Raw genomic sequence first — 13427 nt, 5'->3', positions numbered from 1 at the left:
GAGCCCATTGCCAGTGGTTTTGGCTGTTGACCCAACATGCTGTTTGTGGGTGAAATTGCAGGCCAGAAATAGTCTTGGATATTCAGCAATTCCACTCCTGGGTATACACCCAAAAGAAATGAAAGCAGGGATGCTTGTACACCCATATTCATAGCAGCACTATTCACAACAGCCAAGAGGTGGAAGCAAACCAAGTGTTTGCTTGGATGAATGGATAAATAAAATGTGGTCTGTTCATACACTGGAATATTATTCAGCCTTAAACGGGAAGAGAATTTGGACATATGCTACAACATTGAGGACATTATGCTAAGTGAAATAAGACAGTCACAGAAGACCAAATTCTGTATGATTCCACTTAAATGAGATAATTAGAGAAGTCAGATTCATAGACACAGAAAGTAGAATGGTGGATGCCAGGGGCTAGGGGCAGGGGGGCATGGGGAGTTGTTTAATGGGCATGGAGTTTTAGTCTGGGAAGATGAAAATGTTGTAGAGATAGATGCACAATATAGTGGCTGTACTTAATGCCATTGAACTGTATGTCTAAAAATGGTTAAAATGGTAAATTTGATGTTATGTGTATTTTACCACAATTAAAAAAAGAGAAGAGTCTGGATGCAGCATCAGAGGGCCTGGAGTGAGAGGCCCAGATGCCTGGGCACCCTCACCCTGGTGTCACTGTCTGCTTGAGGTGATGTTGCTAATATCTGGGGAAGGAGGCCTGTGCTGTTGCGCCAGTAGAGATGCCTCTCCAGCCCCCACCCAGTAATGGGCTCTATCCTTTGAGGGGCCTCTTCTTCACTGCCCTTTTGAGCTGGTATGGGGAGAAGGCAAAGAGCTGCCAGAAGGCAGGCCAAGCTCACCCACCTGCAGGGGGCTCAGGGAATTCTAGGACTTGAGCTCCCCTGGTGTTTGAATGGGGCCAGTCTGTGAGTATCAGCAAGCCCTGCGCTGCTGTGATCCCTGGTGTTCTCATTGCTTACAGGGAGGCTTGGGTACAAGAAGGTCTTTGGAGCCTTCCAACTTTAACATTTAGTAATGTGTCCTAACTCCGACAAGCAAATCACAGTCATCTCTCTGGCCACATCAATGCAGGTGTCACAGCTACTTCCAGAGCCAGCCAGGGTGAGAGCAAAGAGAGGAGTCCCCTCACCCACTTGGTTCCTCTAAGTTCTCCAGCAGCAAGGGCCAGGTCCCCTCAGTGATGTGGCACATGCAGGCCTGCACCTGACCTTTACTGCAGAGAGATGCACAGCTCCAGCAGTGAGGGTAAGGGCATCTGGGCATGGTTGTTCTGGTCGGTGGATAGACAGGCACTTGGGCACCTGAGGTCCAGACAATTCCGGTCTCAGGAGAAACCCTTGTTCTCCCTTCCTGGAGCAGCAATCTTCATCCCATCTGCAAAGAAGTCCTGTTGTGGGCGATTCTGTGCAGAGACGCCATCTAGATAACTCTTGGCCACAAATGCACTGCTCCCAGAACTGTGGGCAGGAAGCACTGCTGCTGTAGCCTTGCTGGGTCCTCTCCAAACTGAGTGAGTCCTGGGGTGGTGGTTAGCTTCTCTTGCTACCAATCAAGTGGACCTGGGCTCAGCTCCGCTGCTGCCTGAGGTCTAGAGAGATGTGCGTGCCTCCCATTGTCTGTGTGGTCCTGGGCTTCCTCCTCAGTGCATTGGGGAGGCTGTGTCCCTGGCTGCTGTCAGTTCAACTGTGGTAGTCAGAACCCACAGGACTGGCAAGAAGAGCGTGGGCCAGTCTTCAGCAGCATACAGCTTCCTGGGCTTGTGGTCCCAGCTCAGCTTCTTGGGGCACCAAGGACAAGAGTGGGAAGTTGAAGAGTGAGCTGGAAAGAACCTAGCACCCAGAGCCACTCCTGCCTGTCCTGGGCTTTCAAAGCTTTGGTGCAAGGTTGTGTGGGATCCCAGAGCCAGCAAGCCCTTAAGAAATCAATTTCAGTGCCTTTTAACTGCTGGGAGTAGCTTTGGCCCTTAAAGATCTTCAGAGAAAAACAAAAACCAAGTCCTGAGGCACTATAATAGCTTACATTGGCAGAGTCTTCCCCCACGCAAGGCTATTTTAAGTACTTTATGTGTAATGAAAACACAATGACCCCATGGCCTGTTATTACCCCCATTTTGCAGGAGGCATATAGAGGCTGGGTATGCCCCACAGCTCTAAGTGGCAGAGCTGGAATTCAAAGCCAGCTGGAGAATCTGGGCTTTTTTTTTTTTTTAATCCTCACCTGAGGATATGTTTTATTAATTTTTAGAGAGAGAGAAACATTGAGTGTATGCCCAGACTGGGTATCGAACCCGCTACCTATGTGCCCTGACTGAGAATTGAACCCACAACCTTTTGGAGTATGGGATGATGCTCCAACCAACTGAGCCATCCAGCCAGGGTGGGAATCTAGGCTTTTAATAAGCCACCGAGATGACAGGGAGGGCACTGGCCTTGCAGTCTAAAGAATAGTGCACTGCTCCTTACCAAGAGCTACCTGGACATGCCCCTTCACCTTTCTGTCCCCTCGGTAGACAGAATAAGGCCTGTCTTTCCAGCTTGCTGCATTTGCTGTGAGGCTCAGCAGATACATTGTGAGCTGGAAACAGAGTGTGTTGGTGGGTGTGGGGAGCTGTGGTTATGGTTGGTCCTCAAGGGCCTGTTCTGACTTGGTCAGGACTTTAACTGCACAGCTCTGACCCTGGTATCATTGTGTTTTATTTTTAAGTTGTGACAAAACATAGGTAACACAAAATTTACCATTTTAACATGTTCAAGTGTACAGTTAAGGAGTGTTAAGTATATTCACATTGTTGTGCAACCTATCCCCAGAACTTTTTCGTCCTACAACACTGAAACTCTATACCCACTAAACAATAATCCCCCATTCCTCTTTCCCCCCAGTCCCTGGCAACCACCATTCTTCTTTGTCTCTATTTTGACTATTCTAGGTACCCCATATAAATGGAGTCATACAATATTTGTCCTTTCGTGACTGGCTCGTTTTACTTAGCATAATGTCTTTAGGGTTCATCCATGTTGTAGCATATATCAGAATTTCCTTTCTGTTAAAGATTAAATAATATTCTATGGTATGTAGAATTCACCAGTGAACCTATCTGGGCCTGGTGTTTTCTGTTGTGGAAGATTTTTTTTTTTATTGATTCAACTTCTTTAGTAGATACATAGAGTTGTTCAGGTTGTTTGGGTTTTGGTAGATTGTGCCTTTCAAGGAATTGGTCTATTTCATCTAGACTGTATGTGAGCATAGAGCTGTTCATAGTATTCTTTTATTATCCTTTTCATGTCCTTGGGATCTGTATTGATTCCCCCTTTTTTATTTCTGATATTAGTTATTTGTATCTCCTCTCTTTTCTTAGTTAGCCTGGCAAAGGTCTATTGATTTTATTGATCTTTTCTAAGAACCAGCTTTTGGTTTTATTGAATTTCTCTGTTGATTTCTTATTTTCAATTTTATTGATTTCTGCTCCAATTTTTATTATTTCTTTTGCTTACTTTGGATTTAATTTATTCTTGTATTTTTAGTTTCCTAAGATGGAAACTTAGACTATAGATTTAGATGAACATTCATCTTGGTGAATGTTCCATGTGAGCTTGAGAAGAATGTGTATAGTGTATTATGTTGTTGATTGAAGTATTCTATAGATATCAATTATATCCAGTTAATTAATGGTGCTATTGTGTTCTACTATAGCCTTACTGATTTTCTGCATGTTAGATCTGTCCATTACTGACAGAGAGGTAATGAATTCTCCAACTGTAATAGTGGATTCATCTATTTCTCCTTGTAGTTCTATCAGTTTTTGCCTCACATATATTGATGCTGTGCTAGGTGCATACCATTGCAGGTGTAAGCCACATTTTGTTTATCTATTCATCTGTTGATGGACACTTGGGTTACTTTCAAACCTTTTGTTTACTGTGAACAATATAATTCCATTGTACATACAGTTGACCCCTGAACAACATGGGTTTGAACTCTGTGAATAAGTGGACCCCAGTAGTTCAAACCCATATTCTTCAAGGATCAACTGTATATTCCATCTGCAGTTGGGGATCCATGTATGTGGAGGGTCAACTTAACTTATATGTGGATTTTCAACTGTAGATTGACCTCCTAACCCTCGCATTGTTCAAGGGTCAATTGTATACACCATATTTGTTTATCCATTCATCTGTTGATGGACATTTGGGTTTCTTTCACTTTTGGACTATTTTGAATAATGCTGCTATGGACATGGGTGTGCAGATATCTCTTTGAGACCCTGCTTGTCACTTTCCTACCTGTAATAACCATTTCTACATTTTAGGGAAGATGCCTGAAAGAAGGCAGCTTTGATTTTCCTTCTCTAGAAAATTTGTCCACAGTTCTCTTCCCCTTTCCATTAATTTATCCACTCACAATGCAAACCTTTGTTGAGGCTGCAATGTGTGCCAGGCATGGTCATGGTGCTTTCTTGCTCATGAGAGGTTTCATGTATGTTATCTCAACCTTCACAGAAGCCTCTGAAATAAGAATGATTCCTGTCTCTATATTCAGCAACAGAGAAGCAGAGGGGCTTGCCCAAGGCAGAGCCAGCTCCTGTGACTCCTTTGCCTAATGTATTAACCCCTGCTATGTGTGTCCAGCCCTTAAGCCATGTTGCTGGCCCATGGGCAAATGCCTCCTGTCCCTCCTGAGCTGGCTGTGATCTAAGTGGAAAGGGCCCAGGTCCAACTCTGAAGTCTTTCTCTCCTTACATTTACAGAGGTCCTGGGCCTTCGTCAAGAAGTGCAAAAACAACATGCGTCCAAATCGGGCCTTGGTGGCTCAGCTGTCAGATTGGGAGTCAATTGTTCTCGGAGACTTTGCCACAGATATCACAGCTGTTCTCAGAGACTTTTCCACAGTTATCTCGGATCCACATTACTGATCTTTGTGGCCCAGCTATGGGTCCTAAAGAACTTTGCTTGGGAGTTTCTTGTGGGTAGTGGGTCAGGATATGTAACCAGGTTGGTGTGAAAGAAAGCCTTTGCTACCTGGAACCTCGTTAGCTTCCTGCATTGGCTCTTCCCAAGCTCCTCATTCACACCACATAGCAGGTGCCCTCTGCTCAAACTCAGTGAGCACTCCCATCCCTGGGTCATCCTGGACCACCTCCACTACACTCCTGAGGCTACCTCTGGAAGAGCATCTAGCTGCCAGAGCAGCTGCCTCATATGCTCCCCATGACTTGGACCCTTTGAAGGTTGCCTGGGGGGAGCTCCTGGGGTCTCCTCTGCCAGTGTTGGATCATAGGGTGTGTCACAATGCCCACCCATGGGCACAGATTCCCCAGTCCTAGAGATGCCAAGCCCAGGTTCCAGGCTCCACAGCTGAGAGGCTCCTGGCACAAGGGTACACCTTTGTCTCATCCCCTGTCCCAGCATGCCCCACCACTCCACCATCACTTGTGCAAATTTCCTTTCCTTCCTGCCTACCTGTGTTCACCAAGAAGAGATTCCTAGCCCTCCCATCTTCCATACCCAGTCTTCTGTAAATTCCTCAGGGCTTAAAGGGAGTTTTCTTCAAAATGCACAGTTGAGCCCTGGCAGCGCTCACAGAACAAGCCTGGAGTCAGGAGAGGGCACAGACAAGACTGATAAGGAATTTGGGATTTTCATCAATTGTTCGTTCAGCAAATATTCCTTGCCACTTGGGCGGGCAGGGGACATAGAGATGAACGCCATCTCATCTCTGCAGAAGGTTGGAGGTCCCGCCTACCCCTAGCAAGCCTAAGCCCTCAAGGAGTGGGGGAAGGACTTCTCCGGGTCACGCAGGTTTTAGGATCTTAGCTGGAACACATCCTGGGATGGCTGCCAAGCCATGGCTCTGTCGTTAGGGACCACCTGGTAGTCAGGGCAGAGCCTTTGGAAAATTTTCAGCAGGGACATGGTGGCCTTGTGTTTTAGGAAGAGTAGCTGTGTGAATGGACAGTAGCCGAGAGCCTGGAGGCAGGGAGACAGTGAGGAGGCTGCGGTAAAAATCCAAGCAAGGTAAGAGGTTCAGAATGCCCTCCGCGCAGAGGCACAACTTCCCAAGAACGAAAGTGTTCAAGGCAGGCTTCACCTCCCTGGGCTTTGGTTTAACTTCCAGCACGACGGGCGAAGGCACTGCTGGCCGCACCATGCGGTTGGCACAACTAGTGAGGCCAACGTGGGGCCGCCACCGGCCCAGCCCCAGTCCAGGTCCGGAGTCGCTGGGTGAACTCAGGGTGCGCTTAGTCCCGCCCAGACTCCGCCCTGGGCCCGGATTGGCTGGTGTAGGGGCGGGGCCAACGCGGTCTGTGCTGCAGGCCCTTTTCCCATTGGTGAGCGCAGCGGCGCGAGCCCGGAAGCGGACGGGGGCGGAGGCGGTGGAGGCTGAGGCGCCTCCGCCGGCCGGGGTTGCGGCGGCGTCCTCTAGCCTCGGCACATCTGGCGCGAGGCCTGGCAGCCATGCGTCCCACGACCCCGGGCCCGCTGGGCGACTGCCTGCGGGACTGGGAGGAGCTGCAGCAGGATTTCCAGAGCATCCAGGTGAGCGCCAATGCGGGCGCCCATTGGCCTCGAGCCCGGTCTGTTTGGCTCAGGGTCATGGGTCGGGCCTCTCGGTGTCAGGCAGCGGGGAACTCGAGGTCAGGAGTTGGGGACCCTGGCATAGTTTCCGAGGGTGGCGATGCCCCGGGTCCCGGTGTCCCAGTTGTACTCTCTTCTCGGCCTCATGTCAGTATCTGACGGAGGCACACTTCGCCCGCGCGGCCGCTTAGACCCGGGGGTACCCCACTGCGCCTGCCGGACCTAGGGCCTCCCGGGAGGGCCTCAGAAAGAGGCCCCGACCCCGACCTCGCTTTCTTACAGGAGAGTGGCCGCTTAAGTCAGAGCCGGCCGGGCCCAGTCTTGAGTCAGTCACTCAGCAAACATGCTGTGGGCGCCGGCCCGTCCGGAGCTGCGAGTAGTGCGGTCCCGCTCTCTGGGCAGCGAGGCTGGACTGAGTCCACCTGGGTGCACCCTGAGAGGCAGCCGGGCTTGGGCCAGGGGAAGTGCTGTTTAGGTGAAGTCTCTTGCCTGGATGGAGGCGGGGCCGATCCAGGGTGAAGGACAGCGTCCACGAAGACAGGCCCATGTGGCTGCTGCAAAGAGAGGGGAGAGGTGGGTGGGCCAGACCCTTCAGGGGTCCTCATGGGCCTGGCTGGGATTGGCGTCTCTGAGACCAGTGGGAAGCCACTGGAGGAATTGGCTGGCTCTGGCTTGTATGGGCCGCTGTACTGTGGGGAGTGCAGGGAGGACGAGGCCTCCTCCCGCCCGCCGGGGAGAGGTGGGGGCTGGACTAGGGCAGAGGTGGAAGAGGCTGGGTTCTGAGGGGGCGGGGTGGCCCCTCCTCAGCATGAGTAACAATACCCAGAGTGGGTAGAGCTCAAGAAAGCTGGGCTTTTGATTAGGCCTTTGCCTCTCCTGGACTGGTTCCAGTCTCTTCCTGTCCACATTGAAGCCTATCTGCCCCGTCGCCAACCATACCTGCTGCCATTAGTGCTTCTTCCTAGAGACCTGAGCAGAGCAGCTCTAGTCACCCAGCCCAGTCACCACTGTCCTGGCCTCAGCCCCTGCCTGGCTTTCCTCACATTGCCCCTTGCCCAATCTTCAGGCTGCTGCTTCTCTATACTCACCCTCCAGGACAAAGTGCTCTGGGAAGCTTTGGGCCAAAGGTACTGGGGGAGGGGTATGGGACTGGTCTTATAGTAAGAGGTCCAAGGGCTGAAGCCTGATGACCTTTAACCTGGGAGGAAGATGCTGGGAGTGCCAGAGCAGAAGGCATCTTGAACATCCTCAGCTCCCCATGTACATGTAGGCTGGATAGGCAGGAGCATCTGCGAGAGCCAGGGGTGTCTTAAGGCAGACTTCTTGTTCCAGAAGGTAGACCCGTAGGCCTAGAATCCAGGCTCAGGGTGGGACAGAGAGGGGGTGTAAACAACTAGTAGATGAGCTTAGACTGAAAAACCTTCAGGGAACTAGCCTGTTTCTGAAAGAGGGGTGTCATGGGTGCTTCTGGGCTTACAGGAAGAACCCTATCTCCTTGCCTGCCTTGAGGAGAGAGCAACCTTAGGGAGTTCCCTGGGCTAGCACAGCTGGCTACCTCATTTCCTGCTGAGACCCTTCCAAGGAGCCCTGGAAGAATCCATGCCCCGCTCTCTGCCCAGCTGGCTCTGGCTCAATGGCCCTCCAACCAGTCTGACCCTTCCCTCATCCTGGTCCTCAGGAGACCCACCGGCTATACCGCCTGAAGCTGGAGGAGCTGACCAAGCTGCAGAACAATTGTACCAGCTCTATCACTCGGCAGAAGAAGAAGCTCCAGGATCTGGCCCTCGTCCTTAAGAAGTTAGGACCACCCTCCCCATGGCCCCCCATGGCCCCTCAGCATTGGTCTGGGGATGGGTATCTGACCTGGTGGGGTAGAGGGCTGGTGCTGACTCTGGGAGTGTCCTTGGCATGGCTCTTCCCCTCTCTGAGCCATGTTAGCCCTCCTGCCCCACAGGTGTCAGTATAATACTCCTGCTCTGACTCTGGCTTCTTTGTTCCCACTTGCAGATGCAAACCTTCCCTCCCAGTAGGAGTTGAGGAGGCTTCGAAGGAGCTGGAGAACCAGATCAAGGAACGTCAAGGCCTCTTTTTCGATATGGAGGCTTATTTGCCCAAGAAGAATGGGTGAGACCCCTCCCCCAAATTCAGTTCACAGCCACTCCTGGGAGAGATGCCTGAAGTGCACTTTTCCTCTGTTTGATCATTTGGTCAGCAGATGTTCCCTGGGCCCATTCTGGGCTGAGCAGCCAGGCACCCTCAGGGGAGCAGTCTATCTTAGGGGAGACATCTGAGTAACAGTGACAGCTCACTGAGATTGGGTGCTTTGTGGTAGAATTACAGGGTACAGGGGAGTAAGGGAGGCCTCTAATCCATCCCTGGAGGTCAGTGAGAGCCTCCTGGAGTAAATAAGGCCTGAACAGAGTTATAAAGGATGAAGGAGTGAGCCAGGCCAACTCAGGAAGGCAGTAACAGCAGGTGTCGGAGGTGAGAGGTCATGATGAGACCACAGGGGAGCCAGGCTGCAGAGCCCACCTTCGGCCCAGTAGGCAGGTCAGGTAAGTATGCACTTCCACAATCAAGGAGGAGGAGCAAGTGCAGTGCAGAACCCTGGACTTAGTGAAAAAAAAAATCCAGCAGAGATGTCAAGTAGCTAGACAGCTGGGAGAGAGCATGTTCCAGAAGGCAAAGTAGGAAGGAGCAACCAGCAGCCTCAGATCAGATGGCCTCAGGGGTCAAATTCAGTAATGAAGGGGAAATGTTTCCTGGAAGTTAGGGTGACCTTGGAGAGAACTACTTCACAGCATGGTATGGGTGGAAGTTGATACTGGGAATGACAGAAGAGCTGAGGAAACAGCCAAGTTTAGGCTACACTTCAGAAGTTTGGCTGTGAATGGAAAGAGAAACTAGTACCTAGAATTTAGCTTGAGGGTTGGGGGTAGGGGTGGCTTTTGCTTGAGTGTATGTGTAACTTTGAACATAGGACAGACTTGAGTATATCTACCTGCTGAGAGGTGAGGCCAGCAGATGGAGGAGACCCAGAAAAGGGGTACCAAGTGTTGGAAGAAAAACTCCTGGGGAGATGGAGAGGGCTGGGCATGGGCCCCTGTTGTTTGGGATGGAAGGGGGTGCAGAGATGAGGGTGACAGTGCAGGCAAGAGAGATGTCAAGTGCCAGGAAATGTTAGGAGACAGGATGGAGGGTTTGGGGAAAGAGTGTTTGTTGAGGCCACTGCTGGAATGGGATAGGGAGCCTGTGGTGGTACTGAGAGGCAGTCTGGTCCAAGTCCCCACTATGCCCTTTAATCTCTTCACAGTCTTGGGCAAGTCCCTTAACCACTCTGAGCTCATCCATATGGCTTGAATGTGAACAAGAGCCCACGTATGGGTGTAGCTGCTTAGTACACTACTGTGACTCTGGTCACCTCTTGAGGTTTCTCTGGCAGAGAAGGACAAGACAAGTTCAGCTGGTGGGTGTGATGGCAGTGCCAGGAGCTGAAAGTTACAGGTTGACAAGAAAGTAGTTGACATGTAAAGGAGGGCTTGGGGACTTAGCTGGCTCAGGAAAGAGGTTCAGGTTCAACAGGGCCTGGGAGCCTCAGTGTAGGGAGGGTCCATGTGGTGAAACAGGCTGGGAGGCTGGACACTCAAGATGCTCTGGGTTGGAAGGAGATCCTGGTTTGGTTGTGGGTTGCTGCAGTGGACTCGGGGCTGCAGGTTCTAGAAAGTAGCAGAAACTATAGGGTAGGTGATAGATGGTGATAGGTGGTGATTGAGTCTACTGCCCAGGCCCATAGGGGTGATCTGAGATGTGGGCAAGGCTTCCATGGGGTAGAAGAGCCAGGCTGCTCTTGAGGTCCCGAGGTGGGTGACAATGACAAAGGAGGGAGGGAATGTTAGTTTACCTTGGAGCAGTGTTTAGGAGTAGGCAGGAAGAAAGGCTGGGCATCAGTTTCCTGTGGAGCTGGTCTGCAGCATCCCAAGGTCAGAGCCCTAAGCCAAGGCCATTGGAAGGCTGAGTGAGCCAGATACTGGCCTGGCCCACTCAGGGCTCTGTGCCCTTTAGCTTAGCTTTCCTTTCAGTCAGGGCCTTTTCTCACCCTGTCTCTCTCCCTTCTCTAGGTTGTACCTGAGCCTGGTTCTGGGCAACGTCAATGTGACACTTCTGAGCAAGCAGGCTAAGTAATTGGTTATTGTGGGCTGGTTCTCTCTCTACCCTCCTGGGGCCTTTCCACTCTGCCCCAACTTCCCTGGCTGAGCCTTGCGGTTCAGGGGCTACTCTCCCATGCTGGCCCCATGCCACACATGCAGGTGTGCCTGGAGCAGGTGCCTCCCTCCTCAGGCAGAGGTGAGGGTGGTCCCAGCAGCATCCCTGCCTGACCCATGAGTGTGTGTGCCCACCCCAGGTTTGCCTACAAAGACGAGTATGAGAAGTTCAAGCTCTACCTCACCATCATCCTCATCCTCATCTCCTTCACCTGCCGCTTTCTCCTCAACTCCAGGTGGGTGTCCTGCTGCTCAGGGCCAGACCTTGTTTTCTCCTGGCTCCAGCACTAACCCTGTGTCCCCCTCTGCAGGGTGACAGACGCCGCCTTCAACTTCCTGCTGGTCTGGTATTACTGCACCCTGACCATCCGAGAGAGCATCCTCATCAACAATGGCTCCAGGTGGGCAAGGGCCTGACCCCAGCTACTGAGGGAGTGGGGGAGGGGGCACGGGACCTACCCTAGAAAGTGGGGTGGTGGTGCCACAGCCCTCTGAGAAGCAGAAACTGGGCTGGGGTAGTGGTTTCTTCCCACCTCAGACAGCTCTCTGTCCCCAAGCACCAATCCTGGGGGCTAAGGGTTACAGGAGTGACAGCAGCTTCCTGATACAGGATCAAAGGCTGGTGGGTTTTCCATCATTATGTGTCCACATTCCTGTCGGGAGTCATGCTGACATGGTAAGTGGCCCAGCTTGGCTTCCAGGGTCTTGGGGAGGCAGGGGAGCCCAGATTGGAAGTCTTGGTATCCCCAAGCTCCCCACCCCTCCCTCTGCTTTCTGCCTTAGGCCTGATGGCCTCATGTATCAGAAGTTCCGGAACCAATTCCTGTCCTTCTCCATGTACCAGAGTGAGTGTCTCAGAGGTCCCTGTTTAGCTCAGGACTTGCCCAAGGGGAAAGGTGGGGAAAGGACTTGGGGCTCCAGCCCAGTCCTGATGCCCCCCACCCCCAGGCTTTGTGCAGTTCCTCCAGTATTACTACCAGAGTGGCTGTCTGTATCGCCTTCGGGCCCTGGGTGAGAGGCACACCATGGATCTAACTGTGGGTGAGTTGGGTGTGGTCCCTCCACTGTGGATCATGACCAGGGAGCTGGGAAGGAGAAGTCCTTTCCTTTCAACCTAATTCTGAGTGATGGTGCCTCTCTCCATCACTGGTTATTCTATGTACTGCCCGTTTTCCCTCACAGAGGGCTTCCAGTCCTGGATGTGGCGGGGCCTCACCTTCCTGCTACCCTTTCTTTTCTTTGGACATGTAAGTGGTATCTGTGTCCCTATCCATCTGGCTGTGCAGCCCCTGCTCTGGCTCGAGCAGGGACTGCATTCTATGTGAAATCCCCCTCCCTCCCAGTTCTGGCAGCTTTTTAATGCGCTGACATTATTCAGCTTGGCCCGGGATCCTGAGTGCAAGGAGTGGCAGGTGAGCCGGGGCCCCTGGAAAGAACACTGGGAGGGCCAGGGGTTTGGCCCCTGTCCTAATCCTGTTTCCTCCCCCAGGTGCTTATGTGCGGCCTCCCCTTCCTCCTCCTCTTCCTTGGCAATTTCTTCACCACCTTGCGGGTTGTGCACCAGAAATTCCACAGTCAGCGGCACAGGAGCAAGAAAGATTGAGGCTGGGTCTCTGCCCACCAGCCCGGAAGGGGCTTCTGTACCCCATGTGTTGTTTGAGGGGGTGGGGACTCCCTCGTCCAGACGGTCTTTTCTGCTCTCCCTGGGTTTTGTGGGCTCTGTGGGCCCCAAAGGTTACACTGGAGAAGACCTGGGCCTGTGTCCTAGCCTGTGGGGAGCTGGGGGCCAGTGGCCTCAATAAAGGAACAGAGGCACAGAGGTGGCTCAAGGTGTGTGGTCTCCTGAGGGTAAGGCAGGGGCCTGGTGGTGCTCTGTCCTGCCACAGCACAGGTTCTTGGGGCTCCTGAGTTGGTCTCTCTGGTGTCTCAGTTAAGTAGACCCAGGTGGAGGCCCGAGATCTGTTTGAGGAACTTCAGGCAAATACAGAAAACAACTTTATTCCAAGAGCCAGAGGTTATTTAAAATTATTTACATTCATTGAAAATCATGTGGAGGGGCCAAGCCCCCTGCTCAGATGAGAGAAGATCCCCTTCTGTACAGCCACTGGAGGCCTGAGATGTTCACAAAGTGAGGGCTTGGTCACCCTGGGCCATGTGTCCTGTGGCCTGGGGGCTCTGGAGGGCACATCTTGGGCCAAGTGCAGTCTTTGTCACAGTCTGCATCCTGGGATGGCCCAGCAGAACCCATCCAGGAAACTGGCAGAAGGGGAGGAAAGTGATTATTACATGGGGAAGCAAGTCTATAGGGCATGAGGGCAGAGTAGGGCTTCTAGCTCCACACATCCAGGGAATATCGGCCCTTGGTCATCAGTTTCTTGATGTAGTCCACGGCCTGGGTGTGCTCCATGGGCCCCAGCTCAGACACGATGTCGTAGAAGGTGTTCTGCACGTCCCTCGCCATGTTCCGAGCATCCCTGTGGGGAGGAAGAAGGTGGTACTGGGGGCTGGGCAAGGAGTGTCCCCATGGGCAGACAGAGGCTCACCCCTCCCACTCCTCTGCCCTTGC

The 13427-nt window shown here is 52.2% G+C and overlaps 3 protein-coding genes across 12 annotated transcripts in view; 2 read left to right on the top strand and 1 right to left on the bottom strand.

Moving 5' to 3' along the window:
• Window positions 1–5048, top strand: part of STYXL1 (serine/threonine/tyrosine interacting like 1) — a 42091-nt gene extending 37043 nt beyond the window's left edge. For both annotated transcript variants that reach the window (XM_081133324.1, XM_081133323.1), the window contains exon 9: window positions 4772–5048. In XM_081133324.1, coding sequence (XP_080989450.1) covers window positions 4772–4936 — 165 coding nt within the window. In that variant the 3' untranslated portion in view covers window positions 4937–5048. The remainder of the gene's footprint in view (window positions 1–4771) is intronic.
• Window positions 5049–6335: 1287 nt separating this feature from the next.
• TMEM120A (transmembrane protein 120A) lies at window positions 6336–12678 on the top strand. Of its 2 annotated transcripts, XM_081133318.1 has the most exons (12): window positions 6336–6560; window positions 8278–8396; window positions 8607–8723; window positions 10718–10777; window positions 11002–11097; window positions 11173–11262; window positions 11472–11537; window positions 11645–11706; window positions 11810–11902; window positions 12044–12108; window positions 12205–12273; window positions 12351–12678. In XM_081133318.1, the coding sequence occupies exons 1-12, from the start codon at window positions 6480–6482 to the stop codon at window positions 12462–12464; spliced, it is 1032 nt and encodes a 343-aa protein (XP_080989444.1). In that variant the 5' UTR covers window positions 6336–6479; the 3' UTR covers window positions 12465–12678. The 2 variants fall into 2 exon arrangements, with proteins under 2 accessions (XP_080989444.1, XP_080989445.1); XM_081133319.1 differs by lacking the exon at window positions 11810–11902 and having other exon boundaries at window positions 6338–6560.
• Window positions 12679–12843: 165 nt separating this feature from the next.
• POR (cytochrome p450 oxidoreductase) overlaps window positions 12844–13427 on the bottom strand; it is a 64594-nt gene continuing 64010 nt past the window's right edge. For all 8 annotated transcript variants that reach the window (XM_081133304.1, XM_081133305.1, XM_081133307.1 and 5 more), the window contains one exon: window positions 12844–13335. In XM_081133304.1, the coding sequence (XP_080989430.1) occupies window positions 13191–13335 (145 nt within the window). In that variant the 3' untranslated portion in view covers window positions 12844–13190. The remainder of the gene's footprint in view (window positions 13336–13427) is intronic.

Source organism: Miniopterus schreibersii (genome assembly GCF_964146895.1).
Source record: "Miniopterus schreibersii genome assembly, chromosome: 3".
NCBI lineage: Eukaryota > Metazoa > Chordata > Mammalia > Chiroptera > Miniopteridae > Miniopterus > Miniopterus schreibersii.
Note: the sequence above shows the minus strand (reverse complement) of the source record. Positions and strands in the feature narration are given on the sequence as shown.

Excerpts from the sequence above, each read along its gene's own strand:
- TMEM120A (XM_081133318.1), top strand. The coding sequence starts at position 6,480 with ATGCGTCCCACGACCCCGGGCCCGCTGGGCGACTGCCTGCGGGACTGG. Across the intron at positions 6,561-8,277 it reads AGGATTTCCAGAGCATCCAG|GAGACCCACCGGCTATACCG; the intron begins GTGAGCGCCAAT and ends CCTGGTCCTCAG. Across the intron at positions 8,724-10,717 it reads TATTTGCCCAAGAAGAATGG|GTTGTACCTGAGCCTGGTTC; the intron begins GTGAGACCCCTC and ends TCCCTTCTCTAG.